The sequence below is a fragment of the Sinohyriopsis cumingii genome, chromosome 12, assembly GCF_028554795.1.
Source record: "Sinohyriopsis cumingii isolate HCF-2022 chromosome 12, ASM2855479v2, whole genome shotgun sequence".
Lineage (NCBI taxonomy): Eukaryota > Metazoa > Mollusca > Bivalvia > Unionida > Unionidae > Sinohyriopsis > Sinohyriopsis cumingii.
Genome location: NC_142972.1, coordinates 63,617,657 through 63,631,845, shown reverse-complemented (window position 1 = coordinate 63,631,845; position 14,189 = coordinate 63,617,657). Strand labels below are relative to the sequence as shown.

Below are 14,189 nucleotides of genomic sequence, written 5' to 3'. Positions count from 1 at the left end.
TAACGTATAGTGTTGCTAAAATAAATTTGGTGGAATATTTAAATGATATAACATAATTGCTTGCAAATGTAAATAAGGATAATACTGATTTTAAGAATCAAAAATGCAAAATAAATAATACCTAGAAGAATAAATGACTAGAAAACGAAACGTTCATGTTATTGTAACCTATTATAGTGAAATTATTCGTTACGATTTTAATGGAAATAAAAATATGCCTTTATCTCAAGCTGCGTAATCCTAACAGTTGCTTTTAAAAAGATATTATTGAAATGGTTAAATATGAATCATAATCTCATTCAACTGAAAATAAATATTCAATGCATTTTCTTAATTCGTCCTGAGCAATACATTAGGAGGCCACAATATATTTTTGTTGTTTCTGTGCCATTTTTTGTGAATTTATTTTCAATTTTTTTCCACCTTTAGGTCTATACCAAATGTATAAAAGTGAGATATCATACCATTTTGTTAATTGAATCAACCCTCTGTCCACTGAACAATCTCTGCTTTAGTTTGTGTTTGTCGTCTTGAAGTGATGATGTGCTATTCATGTTCAAGTCCGTCATTAAATGCATTATCTCAGTGTAGTTCATGCGGTCAATTAAAGTTGCCTGTGGACGGATGATGTCTGAATATTTCTAAAGGTAAAAAACAATGTGAATGTTCTGCTTACAAATCTACAAACACATACAATTTTCAATTGTAAAGTCAAAAAAAGCTTTGAAAAAATGTATTCATACTTTAAGCGTTTTAACCAATGATGGTGCTATTTAAAATGTACAGAATTTGAATTGTTGATTTACTTAAATAAATGGATTTTCTTTTAGACAAGCACGTAATACATAATAGTCATATTTAATTTCAATCGTGAAAAAGATTACTAATATTTCCGATCATATCTTCCTCTTTTATTAAAATTCCCTGTAGGTTTAACAACAATGTAATGGTGAACAACAATGAATTGGATACGAAGACGAAAAATTTGATTCATAAAAGAACTTTTGATATTTCTACAAGGTCAAATATATAATGAACTCTATATCTGAAACACGGAATCGCTCTCATTTACTATTATATATTTTAGTACTATATACAACTGTCAGAAGATAAAGTGAGAAACTTTTCAATATTGTCAGTACACTGAAATATTAGGTACGTCTGTTTGATTATGGGTGTTTGTTTGTCAGTGTACTACTCAAAAATCACCGAGAATGTCTTTCTGGGGATATTAAAAAGTCAATTTAAATGAATATTTAAATATGTAAAGTATACTATAGGAGATATAAATCTATGATCTATGTTAATATGTGCGGGTATTGCTAAGTACCAAAACAATGTTTATGCCTACACTGATCACTTGTTATGTGCAATATTCAAATGACATTTTTAAACGGTCAAGACAATTGTAAATATAATGGTCAACCGTAACAATGTCTTCATTTATTCATAATACTAGTCATGACTTGTCGATACGTATAACAAAACTATGTAACATTCAGATATGTTGAATCGGCCACTATAAAAAATGCCAAAAAATATCATAAATTAGATACCTAATCGATCTAGCCTACAAAAATATATGGATAGATACTAAAAGTGCATTTTAAAAATGGACTGCTTATTCCATCCGTTCCCTGTTGTAAACATACTCTAAAACTATTTCCACAAAACCGAAAAAATAGCTATATGCATAGAAAATTTAGCATAAATCCTATCCAAAGGCATTTTCCTGTTTGTAGACGAGCCAAACGGATAGAAAAAAGAGCTTTGAAGAACGTTTTGATGCTGTAACAGTACGTTTAGGATGTAATAAATAGTTTGCCCATTTAATGTATATTTATCAAATAGTATGAGCTCTAAAGGAGAATAGCATATTATCAATGCCATACGTACAGACTTACAAGCGTGTCTAGTTAAGTCGAAAGTCATTAATTTCTACTGAAGACATCATGGATTATATTTTAAAAGTGTACTACTGCTATTGTTTGACCTATGTAAATATTACCTTTTCCAAGCATTGCTCTATAACGTCACTCCCGTGTTCAACTTCGTACTCCTTCTGTAGGCACGTGTCATCCCTCAAGTGTCCTTGTTTCTACAAAACCCCGACATAATTAAAAACATAGTTGCTGAACAGGTCAACAGGTGCATTCATGAATAAAAGTACATCCGTTTTATAATTCCATGTATAAACGTCATTAATTACTACGGGAGACATTATGCATTACGTCAGAAAATTGTACTACTGCTATTTCTTGAACTATGTAAGCATCACCTTTTCCAAGCACTCCTCTATAACGTCACTCCCGTGTTCACATTCGTACTCCTTCTGTAGACACGTGACATCCCTCAAGCGTTCTTGTTCCTACAAAACCCCGATATAATTAAAAACATAGTCGCTGAACATGTCAATAGGTGCATTCATGATCTGATAGTATAATTTGCCACCTCTTAAGAAACATAGCTCTGTTTTATTAAGTCAACTATTGTCTTCCAAATATGCGTATAACAAATGTATGAAGAAATGTGCTATCATAATGGTTTTTACATTAAAATGTTACAATCAGATGTTAAGCCAGACTATCGAACCTAAAACATCTGTATAGATATGTTTTCAATACTCTGTATTTCCTACACAAATACATGTTCATGTCACTACAGCAATTTCATACGTTTTTTATATTACCGAAGTGTAATTAGGTCACATATTAATGTTGTCCAATAACGAACACAAAACTTCGCACAAATTAATTAAGTATAGCTCAGAAGGATCTTGCATTGCATATGCCAAATTACTTCTTTTGATAGTAAGATAATCGAGAGTTTCGTGGTAAATGTTCCAATCTTTTTTGGTTAAGAGCTACTATACCGTTTCGCAAATATGACAACGTTTATTTTCCATTCTAGTAAGTACTATGATTAATAGTACATCCGTTTTATAATTTCATGAAAAACGTCATTAATTACTACGGGAGACATTATGCATTACGTTTGAACATTGTACTACTGCTATTTCTTGAACTATGTAAGTATCACCTTTTCCAAGCACTCCTCTATAACGTCACTCCCATGTTCACCTTCGTATTCCTTCTGTAGACACGTGTCATCCCTCAAGTGTCCTTCTTCCTACAAAGCCCCGACATAATTAAAAACATAGTTGCTGACAAGTCAACAGATGCATTCATGGTCTGATATTATAATTTGCCACCTCTTGAGGAACATAGCTCTGTTTCATTAAGTCTGCTATTGCCTTACAAATATGCGTATAACAAATGTATGAATAACTGTGCTATCATAATGATGTATGCATTAAAATGTTACATTCAAATGTTGCGCCAGATTATCCCATCTAAAACATCTGTATATATATGTTTTCAATACTTTGTATGCCCTCCACAAATACATGTGACTACAGCAATTTCATACGTTTTAATATTACCGAAGTGTAATTAGGTCACATATTAATGTTGTCCAATAACGAACACAAAACTTTGCACAAATTAATTAAATATAGCTCAGAAGGATCTTGTAATGCATATGCCAAATTATTTCTTTTGAAAGTAAGATAATCGAGTTTCATGGTAAATGTTCCGATGTTTTTTGGTTAAGAGCTACTATACCGTTTCGCAAATATGACAACGTTTATTTTCCATTCTAGTAAGTAATATGATTAAAAGAACATCCGTTTTATAATTCCATGAAAAACGTCATTAATTACTACAGGAGACATTATGCATTACGTTTGAAAATTGTACAACTGCTATTTCTTGAACTATGTAAGTATCACCTTTTCCAAGCACTCCTCTATAAAGTCACTCCCGTGTTCACCTTCGTAGTCCTTCTGTAGACACGTGTCATCCCTCAAGCGTTCTTGTTCCTACAAAACCCCGACATAATTAAAAACATAGTTGCTGAACAAGTCAACAGGTGCATTCATGGTCTGATATTAAAATCTGCCACCTCTTGAGGAACATAGCTGTTTCATTGTGTAAATTATTGTCTTACAAACAGGCGTATAACAAATATATGAATAAATGTGTTATCATAATGGTTTTTACATTAAAATGTTACAATCAAATGTTACGCCAGACTATCCCATCTAAAACATCTGCATAGATATGTTTTCAATACTTTGTATGCCCTCCACAATTACATGTGACTACAGCAATTTCATACGTTCTTTATATTACCGAAGTGTAATTATGTCACATATTAATGCTGTCCAATAACGAACACAAAACTTCGCACAAATTAAATTAGTATATCTAAGAAGGATCTTGTAATGCATATGCCAAATTATTTCTTTTGATAGTAAGATAATCGAGAGTTTCATGGTAAATGTTCCGATGTTTTTTTGGTTAAGAGCTACTATACCGTTTCGCAAATATGACAACGTTTATTTTCCATTCTAGTAAGTAATATGATTAAAAGAACATCCGTTTTATAATTCCATGAAAAACGTCATTAATTACTACAGGAGACATTATGCATTACGTTTGAAAATTGTACAACTGCTATTTCTTGAACTATGTAAGTATCACCTTTTCCAAGCACTCCTCTATAACGTCACTCCCGTGTTCACCTTCGTAGTCCTTCTGTAGACACGTGTCATCCCTCAAGCGTTCTTGTTCCTACAAAACCCGACATAATTAAAAACATAGTTGCTGAACAAGTCAACAGGTGCATTCATGGTCTGATATTATAATCTGCACCTCTTGAGGAACATAGCTGTTTCATAATGTCAATTATTGTCTTACAAACAGGCGTATAACAAATATATGAATAAATGTATTATCATAATGGTTTTTACATTAAAATGTTACAATCAAATGTTGCGCCAGACTATCCAATCTAAAACATCTGTATAGATATGTTTTCAATACTTTGTATGCCCTCCACAATTACATGTGACTACAGCAATTTCATACGTTTTTTATATTACCGAAGTGTAATTATGTCACATATTAATGCTGTCCAATAACGAACACAAAACTTCGCACAAATTAAATTAGTATATCTAAGAAGGATCTTGCATTGCATATGCCAAACTACTTCTTTTGATTTTAAGGCAGTCGAGTTTTTCATGGTAAATGTTCCAATGTTTTTTGGTTAAGAGCTACTATACCGCTTCGGAAATATGACAACGTTCATTTTCCATTTTAGTATGTACTAGGATTAATAGTACATCCGTTTTATAATTCCATGAAAAACTGCATTAATTTATACGGAAGACATTATGCATTACATTTGAAAATTGTACTACTGCTATTTCTTGAACTATGTAAGTATCACCTTTTCCAAGCATTCCTCTCTAAAGTTACTCCTGTGTTTAACTTTACACTCGTTATGTAGACAAGTGTCATATCTCAAGCGTCCTTGTTCCTAAATAAACAACATATTTAAAGACTTAGTGGTTGAACGGATTAACAGGTGCATTCACGGTCTTGTATTATGTTTTACCACCTAATGAGGAACATACATCTGTTTCATTCGGTCAACTATATTATTGTCTTACCAATATGTGTTTAACAAATGCACGAATAATTGTACTATTAGAATAAAATATAAATTAAAATGTTACAATCAAATGTTGCGCCGGACTATCCCATTTGAAAGATATGTATGTATATGTTTTCAATACTTGGTATGACATCCACAATTACATGTTTTTGTGACTACAGCAAGCTCATATGTTTTTATATTACCGAAGTGTAATTAGGGTACATATTATTTTTGTCAAGTCACGAACACAAATGTTCGCACAAATTAAGTACGTATATCTCACGAGGATCTTGCATTCTATATACCAAATTAATTATGTTAATATTAAGGCAATGGAGAGTTTCATGGCACAAGCTCCAATATTGTTTTATTGAGAGCTAATATTCCGTTGCGCAAATATGACAACATTAATTCTCTATTTTAGTACGTAATATGATCATATGTTTATAAGGTTTATACTTTTCCGGAAAACATCTGTACTTTCATAGCTTTATTCAGGATATAGATTATTTCAACGAGATTATAATGAAAATATGCGTTTACTCTATCATTACGACAGAACTTTCTCTACTTTACGTCTCCTTTCACCATAAACGTTTGCTTGCATATTTTATTATACTGACTTTAACAGCAATTGAAAGACATCATACAAAACATTATACATTAAATTCGTTCCATTTCCTCAATAGTGGAAATAACTAGAATCGAAATTGTTTATTCAGAAAAATAAACAGTGAATAATTAATATTTAATGCTCTTTTTTATGTCTCTTAATATGAACTATCCAAGTGGTGTTTCCGCAGCATTTTAACACGAGGCATACTAGATCAAAGTGCTTAATAGTATTAACAACCATTGCATGCGCTTATGTATCTAGATGATATATGTTTTTGAAATTAGTATGGTTAGTGTGTGTCCAAAATTGTTTGATGCCCACGGCTGCTGATGCTGCTCAAGATTAGTCTCTAATTACATAGTACATTCTCGAAAATATGTTAATACTTTTTAATATACTAGCATTTGTTGTTTGACCAATAATTTAAGCACATTTGAGAGATTCTTATTGCTGATAAGAAATGTTAATCCTCATTTTGCAGGAGTTTTAAGCCAAACATTGTATACCTGTACTTGAATCGATTGAATGTAGTGGATAGTTTGCTCAATGGGATTTACTTTGATGTTAATGAGTACTAGATTGCAGTGGTATGTGCTTCGTGATGAATTTGCTTCTTTCAATATAGGCACCCTTTCACAAGTACAACAATACAAGGCCCCATCGATTTAGCCTTAGATGATTATATTATGCATAAATGATAATTGTTAAATGTTGTGTTGAGAGTCTAATGATTTTCTATTATTAAGCAAACGTATCAGACATTGAAGCAGACTTGTATGCTGGTCCAGCGTGGCACAAAACACGGTAATTAACTATTTGCATAATCAGATATGCACTGTTATCATTTTGTGCTATTTGTAAAAGAGACAAAGAAACGTGTCTATAGAACACGGATGCCAACCTCCACTTGGACTGAATTAGTAGAGCATTATGTAAAGGAGACCAAACATTTCAACAGGATTGTATGAATGTATACATATAAATATGAACATACATTTGTAGTAAACGAATCAGATAAAATCATAAATCTTTATTTTGCATTTAAGTTACACATCGATAGTGTCAGGGTAAATAACCCAGAACTATAATGAGGCTACCTAAAAATATGTGTGTATATTATAAATATTCTAGAGTAGATTATGAAGGCGCGGCCCTGTTGAAATATTGAATAAAAGATAACAGCAGGAATGTATGCATATAATTATTTGTCTTCAACAACGTCTTCCATATTTTAGTGCAATTGATTAAAACTGTGCGGCTAGACGAAAGAACAAGAATTATCTTTTATAGAATACACAATGACGAACACATTGGACTTACATCTCGAACAACTCAACATAGCATGACCGCATACATACATATACATTTTCACCTGGTGTAAATAATATCAACCTCGTTTCAAGGCATTTGATCGAAAGGTTTGAAGCCAATTAGCTTGATTAAAAAGGCTGCATATCTATTTCAATACTTGTTAGATAATGACCACATAATTTTGTGTGCATCTTAAGCTCGGAGCGAACACAAAACTAGCATGCAGCATATACTTAACAGTACAAAAGCCTGAAGACAACGCAGTGGAGCGCAATATATTATATGCATCAGTTCACTGCACTAGCATAATAAATGTTTCACAGAAATACATACAGGAGTATCGGGCTATCCGCATACGTAAGAATCATAATATGGCGCAAAATATGATAATTCTGGAACAACGTTCTGGAAATAAATGACTGTGCAATATGGGTATGTTGTCATTTCTTCAACACTATATGCCAAATGGCATGGCATACATCTGAAACTGTGGAAATATTTGAAATAATTGACACTTATGGTAATATACATTTTGCACCAACAGGAAATAAACGGAGAAAATAACTATAGCGTGACGACATAATGATAAAAGTATTGTTTCATTTAATTTAACCCCTATGCTAGCTGTAAAGATTTTAGTTTGAATATAGCATATATTTTATATCTATATTGTTTACATTTTCATAGTTTAACTTCTTTCCTTACGTTTGGGACATAACAATGCAAATCTTTGTTTCCTCGCATTAGATTATTTTTTAAATCACTTAATGCATCATTCTGATGAAGTAGTATGATAATAGAAATTGTGTATATTGCTACTCTATTTATATACACACACACATATACACACACACGCATACACACACACATACACACGCATACATGTTTCAATAATGGTGTTGTTCTACTTATTATGTTGCAAGATATTTTACATATGATGTCCTATTGAGTCTGAAAAACCTGACACAAGCTAACTTTGTTGTCTTTCATTACGTAATATTTGGAAATGCATAGCTTCAGCATTTTTAGGAAATATTATTGGATTAAAACAAAACGTTTGTTTTATTTTTTCTAGGCACATGATATTTACCTTTAAATATCAGAACATGTCTGATGTTCCAAACACTTTTAAAGTGCAACGTTCTTTCAGTATTATTTGTATACAATTGTGTACATGTACATTATTTTCTTGGCTGAATGTTATTTTACAGCATATGCCAAAATATTGTCAGACCTGCCGAATTATATTGAAAAAAATTATATATGTTTCTTTCATTAAGGAATATTTTGAATTTATAAATCACATGAATCGGCATATTGATGAAATTATACAATGCGCCTAATCTGTACTTGCTCTGTGGGCTAATGAATTTAAATCGTTTACTACAATAAAGTATATATTTGTTATGCATACATTTATGTTTAAATACCTTTTCCTGATGTTAGCCTGTGAACCAATGATATCTGCATATTAAATGAATGCATCATGTTAGTTGTACTGTACCTGCGTACCGAGAATAGAAAGCTCCTCATATCATTGTTTTCACTTTGTGCATTACCATGCGCTTGAAAGCTTCGTACTCAATGTTTCGTACCCTAGCACCCTTCTTTAATTAGTAATTTAATTTTCTAGTCAGGTGAACAGTTATTTGAAAGGAATGACATTAACATACTATGTGATTATAGCATTTAGTTACTTTCATGTAGTAGTGTCTGTATGAGGGGAGAGTTGTGTAGATAATTAACCTTAGGAATTTTGCCTGATACACACGCACACACACACAAACACACACACACACACACACACACATATATATATATATATATATATATATATATATATATATATATATATATATATATATATATATATATATATATATATATATATATATATAGATAGATAGATAGATAGATAGATAGATAGATAGATAGATAGATATATATATATATATATATATATATATATATATATATATATATATATATATATATATATATATATATATATATATATATATATATATATATATATATATATATATATATATATATATATATATATATATATATATATATATAATATATATATACTGTACAGGATGTTAGTCAAGCTGACTATCATAGGTTTGGCCTATATGTCTGATTAGAGGTACGACTATATTGATATATCATCAATGTGACAGAGAATATTCTATTGTCGTTTCTTTGAGGTCACTCTCCCGATTACATCATCTTTCCTTTATTTATAAGCGTTGAAGTCATTGTTTTTTGGAGATTACTAATTAATCAGGTTGTAAGCATTTATGTATCACTCCAGTTACATATAAAGATATCGTAATGAATCGTGAATAACATTTACAATCTATTGGCAATTATATTTCCATTACATGTTGAAACATAAATACTCTCTTTCGCATGCAAATTTCAAAAGAGAATGCAGTGAATTTAAAATTATTAAAACTATTGACCGGTTTGAACATTGTAATAAAGATGGAATAACTATGATAAATACATGTAGTTATATAAAATAAGAATAATTGTCATTGGTATTTAAGAAAAACATTACTTGTAAACCACATAAATACAAAATCAAAATATGTGTACACTATATCTAGTGTATATAGTCTATATATCTGCTTTTTGTGGCCATTGTATGTTTATCATACTGTTCTTCAAAACTGTTTTAAAATTTCACATCATCTGTAGATGTTGCAACAGATATACCATCTTTCTCTGATTAATTTGTATTTCTTTCTTAACATTTCAAATATATTTTCTTTGCTATCATTTTTGTTTTTAATACCGGGGGCCAAAAAAATTCACCTAGGTAATATTGGATTTAAACCAATATTACTGCATTCATCTTGTTAGATGTAAACTTAGAATTTTCGTCTACATGTATTATCCATTTTGCCCCAAACTTCCACATCTGAGATTCGTCTAATCTTTATAAATCTGTGTTTGCAATATTCAGCTATTTCGTTCGAAATTTTGTTCTTTGTTATATTTTTTGTTGGAAGATTAACGTAATACGTTTGCTGAAATTTGCGTCAACATTGAATCGCAATGTGACACTTTATTTGGTGTACTGCATTTAACAAGATGGAACATGACAACCACTTGAAAGGTAAGTCTCTAGGTACATAATTCAGGATGTTAGACTTTACAATATGTGGTTTTATTTATGTTTCAGTCTTTAGTTTGTTTTTATTTTATCGCTATATTTGTTATTTGTATTTGCATTAGTTTTAAGGGTTGCATTTAATTTATTAGTTGTTTCTTGTTCGGTGCTTTGGTTCTTTTATTTCTGACTTTACTTTTGAATGTTTGTCGCTTGATTAGAGGTCTGTTTTAGTTTATTATGCCGTTTAACTTGATGTCTTTTTTGTATTTTGTTCTTTGATGTCATATATTTTGGGGAGGATGGCGTGTTGTTACATATGTTGTATTTTGTGCGGGGTTTTCGCTTCTTTTTTGTTGCAATTTGTGACTTTTATATTTTTCTAGTTGTAGTCATTATGAATTTGGAATCATTTTATAATTGTGCTTTGTACGTTTTAAGTCTATGTTGATTTGCTGCATAATATGCAACATGTGTATCGTGGTTTTAAAATACACATTTTCGTATTTGCTTTTGTGTTTCTCAAAAAGTTATTATTTAAAAAGTTGTTGAAATTTTATCGGGGTATCCATTTGTGGTTTTATTTGTGTCATCCACAAGAGATTTGTTGTTCAATATTATGATTATATATGTCTGTGTTTGTCTGCGGTTTCGTCAATCAATTACATTTTCAGTTATTACTGTGTTTTTAGTATTTGAGGATTTCATAAATATTTTAAAATGTGTTTTTGTTATGCGCTTTTCAATATTTTTGAGTGTGTTTTAAAATACAGTATTCTGACATTAGATACGTAAATAAAGTAGTAGAGATACTTTAAATACATAGCACGCCTGAACTAATGTTTACCTTGAGGAATTTAATTTTCGATTTTCACTTCTTCACATATTTAAAAAATATCCCCTTATAATTCGCTGTTAACTTTGGATGTCCGTTGCCAGTGGATGGTTTAAATGTTAACTACGTTTTGAAATAACATGTGTCACACAATTTTTTAGGTGCAAACATTTAGCTTGGTAAATTCAGTAAGCACGTTCACAAAAGATATTTGAGTAACACGACTCTTTGACAGGTTTGTATTTAAGACTTTATATCACTTTTTTATTTTAAACATGTGCGACGTTTTGTGTGTGTGTGACATGTTTGTAGTAATGTACTTTCTGTGGCTAAATTCTAAAATTCTGATTACAATTGTACATCAATAAGCATTATTACCAACCAAAACATTTACCAACACATGTTGGACAGTACACAACAAAAACACATATTATATATAAATTATTTAAGGACATCCATATTATTTTCCTAAACAAAATAAGAAATAAAAAATTAAAATAAAAACGATTAACCTAACCTAAATCATGTAAGTCTATATCAAACATTATTTAGGAAACTCTTATAAGAATACATAATTTCAAGACACATTTAACAACATGCACCAGGTAAAACGCATTTTGAAGCTTTATCGAATAAAGACAAACACAATTCATAATAACATTTAAGAGGAAATGCACATTTGATCCAAGCATCTGTACTCGTCTTCAGAACACAAATAAAAGATTTTAAGAAAACATTAAAATTAAATAATAAGAAAAGCTCATTTTAAATTACTCAATGGTGCAAATATCGGATTTCATACCAGATAATTACTGATACACCATCTAATTTGTCTAATGAATCCTTTGTCTAAATAGTGGATGCCAATCGTCTTGTGGTCTTACAATTATACAGTGAGTTGCAATTTTAATATAAGTGAACATAAGCAGGTATACATGCAACATAAAACCTAAAACAACCAATTCTGTAAGGCTAGTAAAGCATATTAAAGTAAATAAGAAGAATTATAACGCAAAGTAACCTTTTAAATGGTCACTGGAATCAGCTCAGACACATTAGTTACATACTGGATTTCAGCTCAAATAATCTGCTGCAAGGTTACATCCTAATATATATGGATCGTGAACAATATAATTTACTAAATTTCAATATATAGTTGCTTGCTTTATGTATATAACATATCGTTTCCACTGTAAGAGTGTCACATAAAAAGATATACAGCATGACAACTTCGTTATGTAGGATCATACGTAAATTATACGCTACAGACACTTGCCTGTGGTACACAGACCCTAAACCGCTGGCGAGGGATAAATTATAAACTTGTGAAGTGATTGTCATCTGTATACACTATGACAAAAAGATAACTCAAACAAGGATATGCATTGGGTATTATCGTTACAGGAGCTAGGGTGTTAAAACATTCATAATTCACCATTAGCTCTTGATGAACGCCAAATAATGCTCAAACGCATTCGTTCTTATGACCAAACAGCATTACCGTCACAGCGCGTTACAAACTATTGATGTTTAAACCGGAAACGTTATACATATAATAAATTAAATAACAGGATAGGCAAGTGAATTCAATCACAACTGCAATGTTTTGTCATCTTACACTGAGGACGCCCACAAAAATAAATGCTGCTGTATATTTCAATACATGTTCTCCTGTTAGGGAATTAAAACCTGCGGTAGGTTCAGTTAGAGGAGATAACTTGTAAACTTACGATTTGAACGATATCGAATAATTAATGACGACTGACACATGACTAAACATAACGCCACTGTGCTAGTGGATACCATCGAGCATCTTGTTTTCAGGTAATGTGAAACTGGATGAAACAAAATGAGGTAAAGATTGAACTTTTCAGCAGCTCTAGTTAGATTAATCGTCTAAGATAAAATCATAAAATGATATGTTTCATTAATTGTGGGAAGTAAATTTCAGCATCAAGTACAAGCTATATTTTCATAATGGGAAATAATGTAACGCTTAAGGTTTGGTGCATCATTCCTAGCCATTGTTTCGGTAACAATCTGCATGATACAGTCTCTTTAAAATTGTACAAGGGAAATATGATTTTAAAAATGTCCAATATTTGTAATGCTTATTTTCATATTTGTTGTACATATTACTAAACATATGTATGAATATACCTATTTCACATGCACACAGCTATTTGAAACATTGTGAATACCCTGCATATACTATTAAAATAATTGTATTATGTGAGAGTGTGTTCCTCCTTTTGATTTATAACAAATACCTTAAAATCAAATGACTGGCTTTCATGTTTCCCTCCTTATCCGTTTGCCTCTTTATCAAGTTTATGTGGCGGAAGGCATTTGAAATTACAATTACTGATCATACTATATTACAGCTATAATATCCTGCACTGTGTTTATGTCACGTATGCAGCTCCGTTGCACTAACACCAGAATTTATTAATAAGAACAGATTGAAACAAACTAACCATAATGAACCTAAACATTCAATAAGGTGGTTATATAGTGAAGACTAAATTATAATTTATAAAAACATAAATACACATACAATGTAAAAGAAAATGTGATATAGTCTCCTTATAAGCATACAAAATGATCCTCTAAGTTGAGGATTAAAATTAAAATCTGTTATACTCTTCCACAAACGTTATAATGAATAACATTCATAGCCAATACTTAACATACCTGGCCTAACTTGCCATATAAACCAATTCCTACAAAATAATCCAGGTCCTATTGTGAGGGTTTATTATGGAAATGCACCTTAACGGATTTCACATCTAGCAACT

The 14,189-nt window shown here is 30.9% G+C and overlaps 1 protein-coding gene across 2 annotated transcripts in view; it reads right to left on the bottom strand.

Moving 5' to 3' along the window:
• LOC149786590 (uncharacterized) overlaps positions 1-14,189 on the bottom strand; it is a 54,619-nt gene that overhangs the window by 19,030 nt on the left and 21,400 nt on the right. Inside the window, exons 4-9 of one of the 2 annotated variants that reach the window (XM_089978224.1) lie at positions 4,545-4,634; positions 3,791-3,880; positions 3,040-3,129; positions 2,279-2,368; positions 2,009-2,098; positions 465-641 (exon numbers count right to left, since the gene is read on the bottom strand). In XM_089978224.1, the coding sequence (XP_089834350.1) occupies positions 465-641; positions 2,009-2,098; positions 2,279-2,368; positions 3,040-3,129; positions 3,791-3,880; positions 4,545-4,634 (627 nt within the window). The remainder of the gene's footprint in view (positions 1-464; positions 642-2,008; positions 2,099-2,278; positions 2,369-3,039; positions 3,130-3,790; positions 3,881-4,544; positions 4,635-14,189) is intronic. The other variant, XM_089978225.1, reaches the window with a different exon arrangement.